The 21,349-nt window shown below is 29.7% G+C and overlaps 1 protein-coding gene across 2 annotated transcripts in view; it reads right to left on the reverse strand.

The window, feature by feature from the left end:
- Positions 1-21,349, reverse strand: part of LOC100210457 (serine/threonine-protein kinase SMG1) — a 125,666-nt gene that overhangs the window by 20,700 nt on the left and 83,617 nt on the right. For both annotated transcript variants that reach the window (XM_065803500.1, XM_065803499.1), the window contains exons 46-58: positions 13,208-13,327; positions 12,561-12,826; positions 12,161-12,334; positions 9,488-9,587; positions 8,759-9,004; positions 8,254-8,478; positions 7,902-8,094; positions 7,127-7,612; positions 6,781-6,947; positions 1,148-1,256; positions 721-1,001; positions 538-647; positions 95-167 (exon numbers count right to left, since the gene is read on the reverse strand). In XM_065803500.1, the coding sequence (XP_065659572.1) occupies positions 95-167; positions 538-647; positions 721-1,001; positions 1,148-1,256; positions 6,781-6,947; positions 7,127-7,612; positions 7,902-8,094; positions 8,254-8,478; positions 8,759-9,004; positions 9,488-9,587; positions 12,161-12,334; positions 12,561-12,826; positions 13,208-13,327 (2,550 nt within the window). The remainder of the gene's footprint in view (positions 1-94; positions 168-537; positions 648-720; positions 1,002-1,147; positions 1,257-6,780; positions 6,948-7,126; positions 7,613-7,901; positions 8,095-8,253; positions 8,479-8,758; positions 9,005-9,487; positions 9,588-12,160; positions 12,335-12,560; positions 12,827-13,207; positions 13,328-21,349) is intronic.

The following is a 21,349-nucleotide window of genomic DNA, read 5'->3' on the forward strand; positions in this document are numbered from 1 at the left end:
AAATCATGTTAGTCATTGAATAAAAAAATTGAACAAAGATGTAAAAACAACCAGTTACAGTTCTATTAATCAAAATTAATTAATAAGAACTTACTTGATATCTTGCCAGCTGTTGTTGTGCTCGTTGGACAACATCTTTCTGTGCAGAAATTGAAGCATCCAGTCTCCTGTATACAAAAATAATATTTAGTGACATGGAGTCACTTGTTCACACAAAATAATTCAAAGAAGTGACGTAAAAACTATTAACCAATGCAAGTAGAGAAACATTTAAGCAAAAAAAAAAAAAAAAAAATTTTATGTGGTGTTGATAATAAATGAATGGTATAATGGCAAATATTGAATCTTATTCATTGTATTTTTATGTAAAAATGTTAGAAATTATATCACTAAATATGTTTTCTATTTAATATTTGAATAATAAATAGAAACTTTAATGTTATTTAAACATTTTTTTGACTTTATAAAACTTTCCATATTGTTACAAAATAACCATTTTCATAATAATACTAATAAAAGTTCAACTAAAAACATTACCTTGATAGGTCATGCTTTCGCCAAGCAACATCATGAGCATTAATCAAAGTACCAGCTTGTGATAAATGTTGGTGAGGAAAACTATTTGATTTCAGATTTACCTCAACAACCTTCAAGTTTCATAAAACTTAATTAATTATAAAACAAAACATTTTAACTTTCATTAAAAATTTAAAGTCTGACCTTTTTGCAAAGTTCTTCCATTGAGCTTACAAACTTTCGCCCCTCTTGTATATCTTTAAGCAAGCTTGGGGCAAGAAGAGAGGCATAGCAAATTGAAAGAACATTGACGGCTTGAGAAGGTAAACCAACTAAAAAACACTGAACACATTCAGCAATAAACTGTTTGACTGGCAAACAAAGAAGCTCTTCATTGAAAACTCGAAACATACGACCAGATTCATTGCCATCATCAGGTGAAGAATTTAAAGTGTGAATTGATATATTAATTTCACGAGTGGCTGCTAATGAAAATAAAACCAACAAAATGAAAATAAAGCAAACAATATAAGACTATGAATATAGAAACCACAATAAAACCAAAAATGTAATAAGCAATTAATAATTTCAAAAGTTTTTATAAATTTTGAACAAATTTTAAAAAACTCACTTGACTGATGAAGGCAGGCATCGAAAAAAGTCTGTATAGTGATCAGTTTTTTCAAAAATAAGAAGCTAGCCCATTTGCAATTTGATGAAAGGCTTATGTTCTTACTGAACTATAAAAAGATTATAAAAGACTAAAAAAGAATTTTTAAGAAATACAGAAATACAGAAGAAAAAACATTTTAAAAATGAGAAAATAAGAAAACATGCAGAAACATTTATTTTTTAAATATACATGATTATAGAAAAAGGTAGTGATCAACTGAAATTCTGTTCAGTTCTGGTTCTGGCCACAACTGACCAGATTTTTTGGTTCCTGTTCTGGTGTTATTTAAGATTTTGGTTGCGGCCGGAACTTTGGTTCAAAATGCTACTGAAAATGGATATCTTAAAGCTTTATTAAAAGGATCCCCAAGTGCCGAGATAAGTCGTGTTCATATTAAAGAAAATGTTAAAAAAAAATGTTTGGGCTAAATTTTTTTGACTAAAACTAAATAATGAATGCACACCATTAATTCTAAAATTCACGTTATAGTTAACGCTTGCCGTCTTTTTATTGGTTCTTGGAGTCTGTATAATGTTAGTTGCAATCTGCAAACTTGATAATTTATTCCATGCGTGCTTAATTCATAACAGTTTTGGTATATGACGCCATTGCAATATCTTTTTAAGATAGCGTTTTTTTTTTGTTTTTTTTAAAGATAAGTATTTTTTCTACTACAATCAGAAAATCAAATATTTGTATAATTTTTTACTAAATCACAAAAAATATTTGTGATTTAGTAAAAAATTATACAAATATATATATATTTTTATATTTATAATTTTTTTTTTTTACTTGCTTTATTATTATTTTGTTTTAGAAGCCAGCCAAAATCATGACACAATTATACATATTTTGTGATTATTAGAGTTCGCAAGCAGAGAAAAAATAAAGGTAGTATCATTTCTCATTTTATATTTAGTTCATATGGTTCAATAGAGTTGTTCATTTTATGTTTAATTTACATTTAGTTATTATTTAACTCCTTCACTACCGCAAACACTGGTAGTGGCTTTTGAGTATGCTTCACAATTTATGTTGTTTTGTACATAAATTTCCATTCTGGACACACAATTCGTTTGTTCTAAAGGTTTAATTAATCTCTACATAATCAAGAAAATATAAGAGCTATATTGTGTAATTATAAATAATTTATCACTTGACAAAGTTAAAAAACCTTGAATAATCCTTCATAAAAAAAACTTTTTTAAATTTATTTATAAAATAAAAGAGCGTTAGCACTGTAAAATTTAACTTGTAGAAGTGTTAAGTATTTAGTTAAGTAATTACCAAAGTCTTTTGAATAAAAAATATTCTTTTTATTCATTAAATGAGTTTTATTTTGAACTTAATATTTTAGTTACTATTTATAAAAACAATGGTTTTAAGCACTTTAGATTTCTTATTGTTTAAAGATGCGTGTTAAAAACTTATTTAATTAAAAAGTACATTAGTTTAGCTTTTAATTGATATATAGTTTGTTATGCTTTTAAGAAGATTTACTATTCAAATTTTAATTGTCAATGTTATGCTATTGAAATTTTATTGAAAAAAATGTGCAGTCGCTACAAAAAGATTTTTGTTTGGCTAGTAGCATACAAGTTAATGCGATTCTTTGTTTTTATATTTTCTTATAACTATTTTTTGTATATTTTAGTACAAATATTTGTCTTAACTTTAATTTTGTTTGATTTGTATGGTTATTAGTAATATAATTTGTTTAATATTTGTTTTTTATTTAGTTCAGTTTATATGTTTCATTCAAGTCACTCGTTTTTTATTCAGTTTCTACTTTAAATTAATTTATACACTTTAGTAAAATTATTCTTTTAGTATCTAGTTTATATTTAGTTTAAACCAGTACGTGTTGCTGCAAATATTTGTTATATATTAAATTTTTATTTTTATAAACTTCAAAAATTTTTAACTGTATCATAAACTTTTTTTGGGATTTTGTAAAAAGTTATACAATTAACATGATTTGGTGATTGTGGCAAAAATAATATATCTTAAAAGAAAAAATTTATACGATGACGTCATATACCAAAACTGTTATGAATTAAACACACATGGAATAAATTATCAAGTCTGCAGATTGTGACTAACATTATACAGACTCCGAGAACCAAAAAAAAATGGAGACAGCGAGCTTCGACTAAAATATGAATTTTAAAATTAATGGTGTGCATTCATTATTTAGTTTTACTCAAAAAACTTTAGCCCAAATGTTTTTTTAAAACATTTTCTTTATTATGAACACAACTTGTCTCGGCACTTGGGGATCCCTTTAAGCATTATCATTTTGATAAAATAATTAAAAAAAAAGTTTTTTAAATTAAATGATAAGGTTGAGAATTAACGGAAATAAGATTTTGCTTTGTTTGAAAACGAAATAATTTTCTTGTTTAAATTAATATTCATATCTTGCGAAGTTTTTTATCGTTATTGTTTGAAAGATAATATTATTGTTATGAGTATAATTTTTATATAAATAAATATATACTTTAAATATTACAATTAATTAAAAAAATCCAACTTTTATCCTAATTTTATATAATCTATAAAGTGTTAAATTTTCTGTTGTTTCTCTTCAATCAACTCTTTTTTAAGTTTAGCGCAACAGTTTTTAATTGCATTCACGCAAGAATTTCTCTTGGAAAACAATGTCCAATTGGACAACTACTTCAAGTGGACAACAATTTCAAAACTATAATTTCCTCAAGGGAATTGTAGTGTTGAAATCGTTAATATTTGTCCAAAGAGAGCATACTGTTAATTATTGTTTAAAGGGAATTTTTGTGTAGCAATCATTACAATAAACATTGGAAATACAAAAAACTTGTCAATTATATTTTTAACATTTGTATTTGACGCAAACCAGCAACATTGAAAAACCGTCTTATATTTCATTCTAACAAAATGAATTCAAAGAAAAACAAGTTTAGCGTGGAAATATTTATAATTGAAGCAAACAATCCAAGAATAGTTCAGTGCAAAATATGCAACAGCAAAGTTTCAAGAGGATCAGACGACCCCAAAAAACAAGGATTATATGGACTAATGTCACACCTGAAGAATTATCATCCTGACATCAAACTTACGCCAGAAAGTTTAGGAAATTCAAAAACCAACAAAGAAGTTGTATTGAAATTAAACAAGAGAAAGACAGTTCCAATCTTCAATATACAATCAAAAAAACAAAGAATTAACATGTTAAAATCTACAATTCCAAACTGGGTTCAAGCTTCTTCAAAAGTTGACTCTGATTCTGAAAAAGGCCAAATGTTTCATAAGTCAATATTTGAAATGATGGTTCTTGACCTCCAACCATGGTCTATTGTCAATGATGCTGGGTTTTTGAGGCACCATGCTCTTGTTGCTCCTAATTACATAATTGCTAGCGAAAAATACTACAGAAGTTTACTGGATCCAACTTATGAAAAAATAAAATTTACTCTCAAGGAAAAGTTGATTCAATCAGAAGCTGAAAGTGTGTCAGTCTGTCTTGATGCATTGTCATCAATTTCATTATTGTTACCTGGGGATGATGGTTCACCATATTTCCAAAGATTGGAACCGTGCCAAATGCTGCATCTCTTGTTCTCAATTTGATGAAAGGCATATCGCAAAAAACATTTTCAACAAAATTGAAACAACAGCAGAGGAGTGGGAAATTTCTTCAAAAATTAAACTTTGCTTAAGAGACAATGCAACAAATGTAAAGGCACCAAGCTGAATGAACCAAGCTGTAATTATGTGTCAGCTCGATGCCTTAACTACTCCCTTCAACTTGACATTAAAAAAGAACTATTTTCACATCCAATCATAGACAGACTGATTGCAAAGAGTGGAAAACTCTGTTCTTACGCATCCCATTCTATTGCTTTCTACACTGAACTTTACAGACAGCAAGAAATCTAAATGGATGCAAAAGTCAGACTTGGCTTAAAAAGTGATGTTGCCACAAGATGGAACTTTACCTATTACATGCTTGAGTAAACTTTACACCTGAAGCCAGTCATTGCTGCTACCTTTCCTCAAATTTCCTTCAGTGGGAATTGAATTTTCTGTCCAAGATTGGAGCCTCTGTGAAACAGTCATGAACATTTCAAGTATTTTGAGGCAACAAAAATGTTGTCAGGTGTTGACTCTTGCATCAGTTTCTGTATTCCAATTGTGACAACAATAATTAAAGCTTTGGAAACAACCTCTAGTGATATCAGTGTTCAGGAGTTAAAAATTGCTATCAAAAATGCAACAGAAAAACGTTTTTCAGCAATTAAAAAAACAGAAGATTCAGTTGCTACTCTACTCGACCCAAGGTACAAATGGTACTTTGTCATATCCCAAATGGACAATCTTGAACCTCTAGATGAATTAGCTCCTACAACTCAATTTCTATCTGACGACAATGAAAAAAAGACATCATTTGTTCATATAATGTCAAAAATTATTGTGCAATCTCAAACTCAAATAGGACCAAATGTTCATCTTCCAAAATGATAAAAGAAGCATTGAATGATTTTTGGATAGTCCAATGGCTTCCCAATACCTTGAGTTTTGGAAAAGCTATGAAAAAAATGCAAATTCTAAAATCAAATTAGCGTTGACTAAGGTGGCAAAAAAGTACCTCACACTACCTCCAACATTTACAGATGTTTAAAGACTGCTTTCTACAGCTGGAGATATTCTCTCAAATGAAAGAAATCCATCCAGAAAATTTGAAAAAACTTCTTTTTTGTCAAGAAAATCTTCCAGTTGTTGGATTCTGTTATTAGTTATTTTTATTAATTTAATATTTTGTTTAAATTAAAACTAACTTTAAAAAGCAATATGTGTTTATGATTTTTGGTTCCGGTTTCGGTTCCTGTTCTGGTTTGGGTTTATTTTCAGATCCGGTTCCAGTTATGAATAATAAAAATTAATTTTCGGTTTGTTTCCGGTTCCGGCAAAATATTAGTTCCAGTCAATCACTAGAAAAAAAGGGACCTTATTGTAAGATTTTTTAAATTAAGTATAGGGTGAAAACTTTATTGTAAAAAAGAAATTTGTTAATTAATAACTGATTTTTAAAACAATAGAGAGCAATCAAAAATTATTAGTAAAATTTCGCATCTAATTGGCTAACTAGATTATTGATTTGATTGGCAAGTTTGCTAACTAATTTGACTGGCTAGCTAGTTAATTGATTTGATTAAAAAGCTAAAAATTAAAAAATCAATTTACTCTGTAGTATTTTTCAAAGATGATGAATCAAAAACAAAAAAAAAATTGAAAATAAAAAATGTTACATTCTATTGAATTAAGGTACAAACCCTAAATTCAAACATTCTATTGAATTAAGGTACAAACCCTAATTCAAACAAATTAATCATGAGTAATTTGTTTGAATTAAGATTGATTAATTTTTAAGATCCAAAAGTTTTTTAGATTCAAAAATTAAAAATGTCAACTACAGTTTTCTCTTTTTAAGCTTATTTTAGGACTGTTTTATTCTTTTCTTTCATTTTAAAAATACAATTCCCCCTCTCTCCCTCCCCCTCCAAAAAAAAAAAAAAACAACCATGCAACTATAAGTGATACCAAAATTTTACCTGCAAAGTTCTTTGGTCTTGATTTAAATCGTCAAATCCTGTTGGCATTTTAACCTTTCTATATGCTTCATATAACCCCATTAACTCAACTTCAACTTTAGTAAACAAACCACTAAAACATGCTAATAGCATTTGCCCAGGAGACATATGACTTGAACTAGAACTTTCTGTAATAAAATAAAAACTTTAAAAAAATTGTCAAACTAATTATAATGTAATTATCAGAGGTTTTTAGTTTTGAAAGAATAGTGATGGTAAACTTCTCTTACTTTAAAACTTTTTAGTATATAAATAATTTACTTGTTCTAAATAGTTAACTGGTTCATAGTTACTACTATTATACTACCTTCTCCTTGGTCAATATTTTCAGCCTCAGTCAGCTGATCAAGATGGTTTTTTAAACCATTTACAATGTTTATAAGATCTTCAGAGACTTCAATCTTTTCTTTAAAACACATATGGAATTGCTCACACAGACTCAGTAAGCTAACTGAACTCATTTGTACAATTTGATTTATAGTCTCTGTAACGTACAAAACAGAAGAGTCGTTATTTAGAAAAGATTTTACTGCTTCAGGAACAATTATTGAGCGAAAATTTGACATCAGCTCCTGCAAGCTATTGTATGCTTTAACAGCAGAACCCACCACCTGCATACTACATAATATTCCATCCATCGAATCAGTTTGATTGGTTTTAAAAGTACTTTGTTTTAAAGGATTGTTTTTTAATACAGACAGTAATTGATTAATATTACTACACATAGTACATAACTCATCTAAAAACCAATCACCATCTCGAGATGTCAAATGCATTAAACGATCGCCAGCAACTAAAAGCATTCAAATCAAATTAAATATATATACTTGTTATAATAATTTAATAGTCCATAAACTCTTATATCATTATCATTATAAAATTTAATTAAAATGTTTGACAATTGTTATTCACTTTCTTTACAATTATTAAATAATTGTTTTACATAAACTAAACAAAATTCCAAATTTGTTATAATTAAATTTATCTAAGGTTTTAAACAAAACAAATAAGGTTTAAAAAATTAATTTCTGAATTTAGTCTGTATACAATATCATATTGATTATTTAAATTAAATATCTAACCTGCAGCAGCATTTTCCATAACAAGTTGTCTCTTATTTAAAGTAGAAAGAGCTGTTACTGTAACACATGCTAAACTTATGGCACCTGGTGTACCAGCATCACCATTAAACTTGCGTAAAGCATTCCATGTTTCTGTAACAGGTCCAGAAAGCAAAGATGTTTCAGCTCGTTCATGATTTCTTCGTTCATACAACTAAATAATATTATTAGCATTTAAAATATCTTTTTATTTTTTCACAAGCAAAAAAAATAAAAAATAAAAAAATATGATTGACTTTTTCAAATGCATTTATTAATAGATACTATAGATAATAGATTAATAGAAAGCCCAAAAAGAAAACAACAATAAAACCTTTATTATCTTGTTATTTTGTTCTGTAAAATACTGATGAAGCTTATTTTCTAATCCAATAACAGATGATTCAATTTCTTTGAGTAACAACTTTCTACGATGGAAATAATCTTGATGATTCTGTATTACCTCTTTGCATTTGTTTAGTGAAGACTCATTAAGCAGAGAATTCAGTAAATATATCCAATTTGATAAGCTGCTATGCTTTACATAACTAGCAGAGAACTAAAGAAAATTTTACTTAAAATTTGTAAAAGTAAACTTTAAAAAAACTGATATTAATATTAATTGGTTAATATGAAAATAATTAAAAATTAACAAAATTAAATTTACATAAATGATAAAAAGGTAAGTTATTAATTGATTCTGTTACTTGAGTTTTAAGGTTTACTAACAATAAAGTTAGTTACGTTAACAACTAAAAAACTTGATCAGTTATATAAAAACTTTCTTTAAAATGAATTACTAACCAAAAATAAATTTTCTCAGGTTATAAAAAACATACTTGACTAACAAATGATGAGTAAGACACTACTGTGTCTAAGCAGGATCGTAGAGATAACCGTCTCTGATTTAGGGTTGAAGCTATCTCCATTTCAATCTGCTCTCCTTGAACTACAATATTTGATTGACCAGCACTGTTTAAAAAATCAACAGCAGCCAAGTAGCATGGAGGTCCAGTATCAACAACTTTGCACACTTCTGGATAGAGACTAGAAATACTACCACTGTGAATGCAAAGAAAAACATGCTAAAAAGACAATAATTTAGGCTACTTAAAAAGTTGTAGATAATGTGAAAAATAACTAATAAATCAATAGAAAGAAGGAAGTACCTTGATAAAAAAACAGAAATGTTAAAATAGTTTAATTACTCTATTTTTAACATTATTTTATATCATTTATAAAAGATTTATAAATTTAAATTTTATAATAAATTTTTAATATGTAAAACGTTTATTATAAAAAACATATGAAATGCTAAATGTGCTTTACCATAAATATAATTAAATAATTTAAAACCACCATTCATATCAAATCACACTACGAAAACCAATCATATCAAACTATACCACTAAGACTAACCCTTAACATTTAAACTGCCAATATGAATCAAAACTAAGTAACTTTACTTTGTTTAACTCCATTTAATATGTTTTAGTTTTAATTTTTAGAAAACTCATAATGCTCAACTTCTAAAATTAAAAAAAAAATTAAAAAAATTTATAACATACTTCAAAATCATTTTGCATTTTCTCACACTCTGAAAGCTTTGAAGTAATTTTATCTTTCCAATGCTTCAAATCAGAAAGTAACTTGGCTTGTTTGTCGTACCTATATATCAAAAAGTAATTTGATAAAGTATATTATAAAAATTGGGGCATCATTATTTCATATTTATCTTGGGTTGTAAAAAAAAAAAAAAACAAAAAAAAAAAAAAAAAAAAAAAAAAAACTTGTTTGTTTTATAAGTTTAATTGATAAGTAAAATGTAATTTTTTAACTCAAATATTTATGTTCTTTTAATATTTACTTTTGGATATTTATATCATTTATATATTCAAAGAATACTATTTTTCTTATCATCAATTCAATGTAAGGTTATCTAATGATGATAATGAAAAAATGTTTAAAATAAATTAAAATTACCTATTTTACTGAAAATCATTTTTTCATTTTTATATCAAGAGTGTAAAAGTATTTATATTTCTCCATAAATAGACTGAAAAAATGATTTATTTTAAAAATAAAAAGTCTTTAATTCTATAGCTTTTTTTTGTTAATAAAGTAAATATTTATTTACATATCTTGTTATTAAAACATATAATGGAAAAGAAGGCAGGGGAGAAAATACTATAAAAAAACACAGGAAAACTACTCAAATACATCTTCTGTGAATCAAATTTTACTGCTTTTAATATTGTTGCCTGAAGTGCAGGTGAAGATACAGCTCTTGAAGGGTAAAAAACTTTTTCAAATTGAAGAAGTAGAAAATCTCTTATAAAAATGTTGAATGACAAAACTGCCTTACAAGATTGACAACAAAACAGAGTATTTATGGTACACCAAGGTCCATTTGCAGTTCAAAATTTAGACACCAATTTCAATGGAGTTAAACACCCGGGTAACACAATCACAACAAGAAACAAGAAGACTTAATCACAACAGATTTCTTCACCTAATAGCAAGAAACTGATAAATTCATGAATGGTATTGGCCATAGAAGAAAAGCATATAATGTTTTTGTTGCAAATCAATTGATAATCATTATAAATCAAGTTTTATCACAGAAAATTGTTTTAAAAAATGCTGATAACTCAATCATAAAATTAGTCAACACAAGTTGAGCCCATTCATTTATTTACCTAATAAAAGAGTTGAATATTAGAGGTGGACATAACCTTTGACTAAAACAACAGAATATTGAAAAATAAAAGAATATTGACAAGAAAATCAAAAAATGGAAGGAAATTTTTATAGGAATAATTGATATAATTCTTAATTCTTAACAAAACAAAAATTAGTGTTCGAGGTCATCGTGAAAGTGTTCATTAGAAAGACATCAATACAATAGAAAATAGAGATTTATAAGACCTCATTGACTTGTTAACTTAGTACAGCCTATTATCATGTAAACATGTAAAAATTGAAGACTACTAAATCTCGTATGGTTGCCATTGGACAAGAAACTACAATTATATTAATTATAAATCAATTATATTAATTATTAATTATACAATTATATTAATTATAAATTTGAAGATAATTATGACTAGTTTTTTTCTATGAAAGTTAGAAAAATAAATATGATTACATACGCATTCAAAGATTGCATACAATGGGTGCAGTATGAAGGAATTATATACAATATAATAAACAATGGTTTTCATGATTGTCCATTAGGAGCAAAGCTGGGTCATCTTTTGAACATTTGACTAATTATTTTATATGTTCAAGGACTTTTAAAATCAATGGCCCCATCAACTAGCTACTTGTTGGATTGTTTGTATAATCTAAACAACCAGGTAGTCCTCCTCTAACTATGGTGTCATGGTTTTATAGGTGGAATAAAATGGTTTTACAGGTGGAATAAAATTTCCTGTCATTTCCTTCACTGCTTATAATAACTAGCCGCCTACATTTAGCAGACACATGCTGTTACTTTTTTAGTTCTTGGTGGTGCTATATAATAGAGTGTTAGCCAGGAAGATACTTTTTACCAAATTTTTGCGATATTTAGCATATTTATTGTTATTTTTCTAAAAGATATTGGGAGTTTTTATTAAAATTGTCCTACTATTTCAACAACAGCCATTAAAAAGATCATTGCATTTTGGGAAATTTAAACCCATTGGGAATTCTGTGGTATAAATGGTGCCATTGGGCTGGCTAACACCTTGAATAACTTTGGGTAAATGAAGTACTTATGTTGGACTTCTCAATATCATAAACTCCATAAGGAATGATTGTTAACCATGTTTTTAAAATCTTTTCAAAATAAACACTAAAGACATCTTAAATGACATCAAACACTAAAGTGAACATAAAATATTTCAAATTAAAAATGTGTGTCTATAATGACACACACTTCTGAGAAATGTGTGTGTCATTAAGACTTTAATATCTAAAAAAATAATACGAGCAATCAGAGTCAAAAGGTTTTTTCTTCTTTATTTATTACTTAGGTTTAGTAAAAATTATTTTTTCTTTCACCAAAAAAATGTATTTTGGCAATGGTCGTCATTTTAATTAACAAAACGTGTCTTGAGAAAAAACAAATCTTTTTGTCCCTTTTATTAAAAATATATTAATGTTAACAATAATAATAACAATAACAAAAATAATAATAATAATAAACTATCAAATTTACAAGAAATTTTAAAAATTAATCAAAAAACATAAATTACCTTGATTGCAAACTATGTAATGGATGGTCTGGAATGCTTAAAGCAGCTTTTAAAAGCGACGCTTGATGTTTAAGAGTAACAATTTCTTCATAGGAATACCACTGTGAATTTAATGCACTACAATAGTTTTCAAGCAGTCCTTTTAGAGTGTTTAATGAATTAGTTAGCTCATCTCTATAAGAAAAATTTTATAAAAATTTTTTCTCAAATAAGCACTACAGTTAAAAGCTCCATCACAAAGACAAAATTTAGTATTACTCATTTATTAGTACATAGTTAAACAATCAACACAAAAAAAAAATACACAACAAAGGAAACAATACGTAGTATGTAATTGAATAGAATATGTAACAGTGCTACATACTGCATGTGTGCACTGTTCAATAGAAGAAAGACCTACCTATTTGCGGACCATGAAACTTTCATTTCTGCAACCCTAGTAGATAACAAAGTCTGAGTTATTCCACGTTCCATTTCTTTACGATACTTATATGTTTCATCAGCTGGTCCACCGCCACCATAAAAAGCTCCTGCAAATGCAGCATCATTTGCTATTGTCCAGTCAACTAATGGATCATAAACAAATGCTTCAAGAAGTGTTAAAAGTATCTCTCTACCCTGACGGAGAGTTTGCATAACTTTTTCACACGAATTTCGAAAGATTCCCTTAAGATTAAGAAACAATCAGTTTAAACAACAACTATTAAAAGCCTCCTAAAGTATCAAGTTATCTTTATTTCATAAAAATAACTCATTAAGGCGATTCATAAAGACACATCACTTATTTTGTATTCATCTTCTTGTTAGTTTGTGGTTTGACTAGAATATTTTGTAATAAGATTGTAAAAACAATTAATGAATTTCTTTGGGTTTTCTTTTTAGAAGTTACCTTTTATCTAAGAATACTTGTGTTTGGGTATTTAATTTACCTAGAGTAAAACCAAGGTAAACCATTTTTGATTCATTTATATTGATTGGAAGAAGCACACTTTAAAAGCAAATATAATATATTAATATTTATTATATAATAATATATTGCAGCAGTACCTCAACACCAACAACTCCAAGCGCACCTTGCATATTTCGTGTCATTCGAAAAGGAACTTTTTCTGGTACACGAAGTGCTTTACCTTTCTCAAAACATACATTGTAGTCAATATGAATAACCTAGATTCAGAAAAAATTCATTAGTTAATCTGGAAAGTTTTTTAAAAAGAAATTTCGCAAATCTAAAAAAGAATAATACTGCTAAATCTTTAAAAAAAAAACATTTCTTAACGCATTTTTTAAAACTGTAACAACTTTTTAGTTTTAAAATAACTTCCCTAAACAACGTAATAACACAAGTTTTAAAGTAACTTTCCTAAACAATAAAATAACACAAGTTTTAAAATAACTTTCTTTAACAATGTAATAACACAAGTTTTACAAAATTAGACACAATTAAACATAAATCCAAATGAATAATGGCACAAATGCTAATTAAATATATATTTTGAGATAGATAATAATGCTAAACTGTTAAAACCATTAACTACTAACCCTATAAATTGCAGTTTTATGTTTATAGGTAAAGCAAAACTTTCCATTTCTTTTTTTAATAGTAAATTTTATAAAAGTTAAGTCCATTAGTTGTTGCAGTAGCTACATAACACGCTATATAAATTATGTTGCAAGATCAAGAAATCAAGATAATATATTTTTACCAGAATTTTCTTAAGGGATGCCAATTTGAGATAAAGTTTCCAGTTTTTATAACATATTTTATCAAAGTATTATACAATCATTCTTTTCATGCCACAAAATATTGTAGTATATATATAAAAAATTGTAGTATAGTATAAAAATAATGATTTTTCTGAAGCTGTTGTTCACATTTTTTATGATCTAGTTTAAATTTGTAAAGTTTATATAAATAATAATTACTACTTTAGATACTATTAAAACAATAATGAAGCATCAGTGTGAAGCATCAGTGTGAAGCATCAGTGTGAAGCATCAATAATGAAGCATCAGTGTGAAGCATCAATAATGAAGCATCAGTGTGAAGCATCAATAATGAAGCATCAGTGTGAAGCATCAATAATGAAGCATCAGTGTGAAGCATCAATAATGAAGCATCAGTGTGAAGCATCAATAATGAAGCATCAGTGTGAAGCATCAGTGTGAAGCATCAATAAAGAAGCATCGGTGTGAAGCATCAATAATGAAGCATCAGTGTGAAGCATCAGTGTGAAGCATCAATAATGAAGCATCAGTGTGAAGCATCAATAATGAAGCATCAGTGTGAAGCATCAATAATGAAGCATCAGTGTGAAGCATCAATAATGAAGCATCAGTGTGAAGCATCAATAATGAAGCATCGGTGTGAAGCATCAATAATGAAGCATCAGTGTGAAGCATCAGTGTGAAGCATCAATAAAGAAGCATCGGTGTGAAGCATCAATAATGAAGCATCAGTGTGAAGCATCAGTGTGAAGCATCAATAATGAAGCATCAGTGTGAAGCATCAATAATGAAGCATCAGTGTGAAGCATCAATAATGAAGCATCAGTGTGAAGCATCAATAATGAAGCATCAGTGTGAAGCATCAATAATGAAGCATCGGTGTGAAGCATCAATAATGAAGCATCAGTGTGAAGCATCAGTGTGAAGCATCAATAAAGAAGCATCAGTGTGAAGCATCAGTGTGAAGCATCAGTGTGAAGCATCAATAATGAAGCATCAGTGTGAAGCATCAATAAAGAAGCATCGGTGTGAAGCATCAATAATGAAGCATCAGTGTGAAGCATCAATAATGAAGCATCAGTGTGAAGCATCAATAATGAAGCATCAGTGTGAAGCATCAATAATGAAGCATCGGTGTGAAGCATCAATAATGAAGCATCAGTGTGAAGCATCAGTGTGAAGCATCAATAAAGAAGCATCGGTGTGAAGCATCAATAATGAAGCATCAGTGTGAAGCATCAGTGTGAAGCATCAATAATGAAGCATCAGTGTGAAGCATCAATAATGAAGCATCAGTGTGAAGCATCAATAATGAAGCATCAGTGTGAAGCATCAATAATGAAGCATCAGTGTGAAGCATCAATAATGAAGCATCGGTGTGAAGCATCAATAATGAAGCATCAGTGTGAAGCATCAGTGTGAAGCATCAATAAAGAAGCATCAGTGTGAAGCATCAGTGTGAAGCATCAGTGTGAAGCATCAATAATGAAGCATCAGTGTGAAGCATCAATAATGAAGCATCAGTGTGAAGCATCAATAATGAAGCATCAGTGTGAAGCATCAATAATGAAGCATCAGTGTGAAGCATCAATAATGAAGCATCAGTGTGAAGCATCAATAATGAAGCATCAGTGTGAAGCATCAATAATGAAGCATCAGTGTGAAGCATCAATAATGAAGCATCAGTGTGAAGCATCAATAATGAAGCATCAGTGTGAAGCATCAGTGTGAAGCATCAATAAAGAAGCATCGGTGTGAAGCATCAATAATGAAGCATCAGTGTGAAGCATCAGTGTGAAGCATCAATAATGAAGCATCAGTGTGAAGCATCAATAATGAAGCATCAGTGTGAAGCATCAATAATGAAGCATCAGTGTGAAGCATCAATAATGAAGCATCAGTGTGAAGCATCAATAATGAAGCATCGGTGTGAAGCATCAATAATGAAGCATCAGTGTGAAGCATCAGTGTGAAGCATCAATAAAGAAGCATCGGTGTGAAGCATCAATAATGAAGCATCAGTGTGAAGCATCAGTGTGAAGCATCAATAATGAAGCATCAGTGTGAAGCATCAATAATGAAGCATCAGTGTGAAGCATCAATAATGAAGCATCAGTGTGAAGCATCAATAATGAAGCATCAGTGTGAAGCATCAATAATGAAGCATCGGTGTGAAGCATCAATAATGAAGCATCAGTGTGAAGCATCAGTGTGAAGCATCAATAAAGAAGCATCGGTGTGAAGCATCAATAATGAAGCATCAGTGTGAAGCATCAGTGTGAAGCATCAATAATGAAGCATCAGTGTGAAGCATCAATAATGAAGCATCAGTGTGAAGCATCAATAATGAAGCATCAGTGTGAAGCATCAATAATGAAGCATCAGTGTGAAGCATCAGTGTGAAGCATCAATAAAGAAGCATCGGTGTGAAGCATCAATAATGAAGCATCAGTGTGAAGCATCAATAATGAAGCATCAGTGTGAAGCATCAATAATGAAGCATCAGTGTGAAGCATCAATAATGAAGCATCAGTGTGAAGCATCAATAATGAAGCATCAGTGTGAAGCATCAATAATGAAGCATCGGTGTGAAGCATCAATAATGAAGCATCAGTGTGAAGCATCAGTGTGAAGCATCAATAAAGAAGCATCGGTGTGAAGCATCAATAATGAAGCATCAGTGTGAAGCATCAGTGTGAAGCATCAATAATGAAGCATCAGTGTGAAGCATCAATAATGAAGCATCAGTGTGAAGCATCAATAATGAAGCATCAGTGTGAAGCATCAATAATGAAGCATCAGTGTGAAGCATCAATAATGAAGCATCGGTGTGAAGCATCAATAATGAAGCATCAGTGTGAAGCATCAGTGTGAAGCATCAATAAAGAAGCATCGGTGTGAAGCATCAATAATGAAGCATCAGTGTGAAGCATCAGTGTGAAGCATCAATAATGAAGCATCAGTGTGAAGCATCAATAATGAAGCATCAGTGTGAAGCATCAATAATGAAGCATCAGTGTGAAGCATCAATAATGAAGCATCAGTGTGAAGCATCAGTGTGAAGCATCAATAAAGAAGCATCGGTGTGAAGCATCAATAATGAAGCATCAGTGTGAAGCATCAATAATGAAGCATCAGTGTGAAGCATCAATAATGAAGCATCAGTGTGAAGCATCAATAATGAAGCATCAGTGTGAAGCATCAATAATGAAGCATCAGTGTGAAGCATCGGTGTGAAGCATCAATAATGAAGCATCAGTGTGAAGCATCAATAACGAAGCATCAGTGTGAAGCATCAATAATGAAGCATCAGTGTGAAGCATCAATAATGAAGCATCAGTGTGAAGCATCAATAATGAAGCATCAGTGTGAAGCATCGGTGTGAAGCATCAATAATGAAGCATCAGTGTGAAGCATCAATAATGAAGCATCAGTGTGAAGCATCAATAATGAAGCATCAGTGTGAAGCATCGGTGTGAAGCATCAATAATGAAGCATCAGTGTGAAGCATCAGTGTGAAGCATCAATAAAGAAGCATCGGTGTGAAGCATCAATAATGAAGCATCAGTGTGAAGCATCAGTGTGAAGCATCAATAATGAAGCATCAGTGTGAAGCATCAATAATGAAGCATCAGTGTGAAGCATCAATAATGAAGCATCAGTGTGAAGCATCAATAATGAAGCATCAGTGTGAAGCATCAGTGTGAAGCATCAATAAAGAAGCATCGGTGTGAAGCATCAATAATGAAGCATCAGTGTGAAGCATCAATAATGAAGCATCAGTGTGAAGCATCAATAATGAAGCATCAGTGTGAAGCATCAATAACGAAGCATCAGTGTGAAGCATCAATAATGAAGCATCAGTGTGAAGCATCAATAATGAAGATCAGTGTGAAGCATCAATAATGAAGCATCAGTGTGAAGCATCAATAATGAAGCATCAGTGTGAAGCATCGGTGTGAAGCATCAATAATGAAGCATCAGTGTGAAGCATCAGTGTGAAGCATCAATAAAGAAGCATCGGTGTGAAGCATCAATAATGAAGCATCAGTGTGAAGCATCAGTGTGAAGCATCAATAATGAAGCATCAGTGTGAAGCATCAATAATGAAGCATCAGTGTGAAGCATCAATAATGAAGCATCAGTGTGAAGCATCAATAATGAAGCATCAGTGTGAAGCATCAGTGTGAAGCATCAATAAAGAAGCATCGGTGTGAAGCATCAATAATGAAGCATCAGTGTGAAGCATCAATAATGAAGCATCAGTGTGAAGCATCAATAATGAAGCATCGGTGTGAAGCATCAATAATGAAGCATCAGTGTGAAGCATCAATAATGAAGCATCAGTGTGAAGCATCAATAATGAAGCATCGGTGTGAAGCATCAATAATGAAGCATCGGTGTGAAGCATCAATAATGAAGCATCAGTGTGAAGCATCAATAATGAAGCATCAGTGTGAAGCATCAATAATGAAGCATCAATAATGAAGCATCAGTGTGAAGCATCAATAATGAAGCATCGGTGTGAAGCATCAATAATAAAGCATCAGTGTGAAGCATCAATAATGAAGCATCAGTGTGAAGCATCAATAATGAAGCATCAGTGTGAAGCATCAATAATGAAGCAACAGTGCAGTATTTTTCCAGGAGAAATCCATGGGTGAACTGTTTAATTTTTTTAGCATACAGTAATGCAATATGTATGTATGATAATTACATTTTGCAAACACATGTGTATGTTTTGTGAAAAATATACAGTCAAATTCATTCTTTTTTTAACTATGCGGTAGCGGTGTAATGGTAGAGCGCTCCCTTCAAAAGCAAGTGGTTCTGAATTCGATCCCCAACACATCCCTGGTAGTACCGCACTCAACTTGTTTCACTGCGCAGCCGCCTTGTTCGTCAAGGTTTGTGTTTTGAAGTTATAGGGTTGAGAGAGGGTTATAACCACAATTAAGTAGCCTCCTTGCCTGTAGTGGCCTTCTCGGCCATGGGGAGGTGAATTAACATACCAAAAAAAAAAAAAAAAATCTCAAAAATTGAAAAAATGTACAATGAAATTCATTCTTTTTTTTAATTTCAAAAATGAAAAAATATCAGATTAAAAGAAAATTGTATGTTACATTCTTCAAAAATGAATTATCTGATAAAAACTGTGATAAAAATGATGATAAAACTATTCCTCAGAATTGCGTTTACTATTACCGGGGTTTTGAAGAGGCTCAAAACCAATAAATAGTTTATCCCGTCAGATGCATATCATCATCATTTATGCTTTACCCAGTGATTTATGCTCCATACTGCAGTAAAAAGAACTAGCAAAAACTCTAACTACATCCAAATTTGCAAAATATTTTTGATGAAATAATATGGACAGTGAGAGTTGTGAATATCATACTAAATAATATAAAAAAAATGATTATTGGTGACGACAAAAAAACAACAATAATAAAACAGGATTGTGCTTTAATCAAAAAATTATTTAGAATATCTCTTATAAAAGAAGAGCTGAACTGGCTAAATAGCAAATGTTTCAGTTATAAGAATTGTTGAACAGTTTCCTTTGCTAAAAAAATTTTGTTTATAAGATCATAAAATTTTTTTAGGCTTACAGATTTGTAAAAATATTGTGCAACATGTCTGACCAATATTTCATACAAAAATAAAAGGCTAAAGAAACAGGTTATTTTTAATATAGAATTGTACAGAGGATAGTGATGATGATAATATATTGAGTGAAGAACTTACTATTGAGCTGCAAATGAACATGCAAAGTGTAATGGAGTTAAACAGAAAAAATAAGAAACTTGCCAGTCAGGTTTGATAAAATACAGCCATGTTTGTGACTGGGGCTGCATAAACATTTATACGTCTTAAAGTTTTGTTTTTTTTTAATTCAAAATTCATATTATATTTTGTATGTATATGCATATATAAACATCATTATGATCAACATGGTCATCATAATCACCATTACCATCATAATCATCATCATGATCATCATTATTGTCGTCATCATGATCATCATGATCATCAGGCTTTGACCTTCCTCTTTTATGCTGTTTCTCTAATCAAGGTTTCTCTAATCAATGCTTAAATGAACTATCATCTCTCTTATGATAAACCAAAATTCATTCTTGCTTGGCTTCTAATTAAGCAAGTTGCATCCTTTTACTGTCCTCTTATGCTATAAAAACTTTTCTTAATCCAGTTTTTTCCTTGCACATCAAAAAAACTTTATATGTTTTCCTTTTTTATACAACCTACAACTCTTCAGTTAAAAATATATAAATATATACCAGTGTTTAATAAATAGTAAATGTAAGTATAAAATTATAATATATAAAGTATTGTAAATTTTTTTCTAACAACCACTGCTAGATCTTTTAGCTTTGCCAGGGCCAGGACTGGGTTTGCAACAAGTCTCATTTTTAACACTTCCTAATACTTTAGCATTGAAACATTGTGTATCTAAATAATCATGTACTGTATGATCTATTTTTAGGCAGATAAAGTAGAGTGATGTTTACCCCAGTCTACCTCATCTAGTGATTGTTGAAGGAGCCAAAATAAAAGCTATGGATTTCTTTTAGAAGACAATATTCATGTCACATGTGAAACGAAGTCTATTTTTGAACTAATTACATAACTTTTTCACTATTTTCCATTCTCTATCTCTACAAAACTCTTATTTGTCCCTGTATGGAATAATGTTGTTATATTTATGCTGGTTCTTAAAATGATGCTTTTTCTCTTCCAAACAAGGTCCAAAAACCCATTGTTAATGTAGTTGAGCCCGCTTTATCTGCTGAGCTTGAGCCTCTCTCCCATCATTGTAAATATGTATCTTTTTCTCTCTTCTACAAATACTTTCATGGCTACTGCTCAAAGGAGCTATTATCTCTACAGGGCTCAATTTAATTTTTTATAAAGTCATGGACAAAATGTCTGATGAACTTTTTTGGGGTCGGACAGTGTCCGATCAAATTTTTAAAATATAATTTTTACCGTTTTACGGAAACGAGTTATGCAATCGAAATCTTTGCCATGTTATTCAGTTTATTTAATGTTAGTCTAGTGAAGTTGTTTCTTTTCTTATTATTGAGAATATTTTACATTGCAGACTTTTGTTATTTAATAAAATAGTTTCAATTTAATATTGTTTGTTTTTTTAGATATAAATTTTCACACTGTAACTGACAAGGTTTTTTTCTTTTTTCTTTACAATTTGACAACAGCTGTTTTGATGGTTTAACAATTTAGATGCAATAAAAAAAAATTGTTACATAACAAATAACTTTTAATGATTGATCTTTTTTAATGATTGAATTTTTTATTTAAGGCTAAGGCTTTAAATAAAATCAAAAATAAGTTATAATGATTGTTTAAAGTAAATGTATTATGTGTGAATTAAATGTTATATTTAAATTTTTTTTTAGTAGGTATGTATTTTTTATGATA

The sequence above is a fragment of the Hydra vulgaris genome, chromosome 08, assembly GCF_038396675.1.
Source record: "Hydra vulgaris chromosome 08, alternate assembly HydraT2T_AEP".
NCBI classification, from domain to species: domain Eukaryota; kingdom Metazoa; phylum Cnidaria; class Hydrozoa; order Anthoathecata; family Hydridae; genus Hydra; species Hydra vulgaris.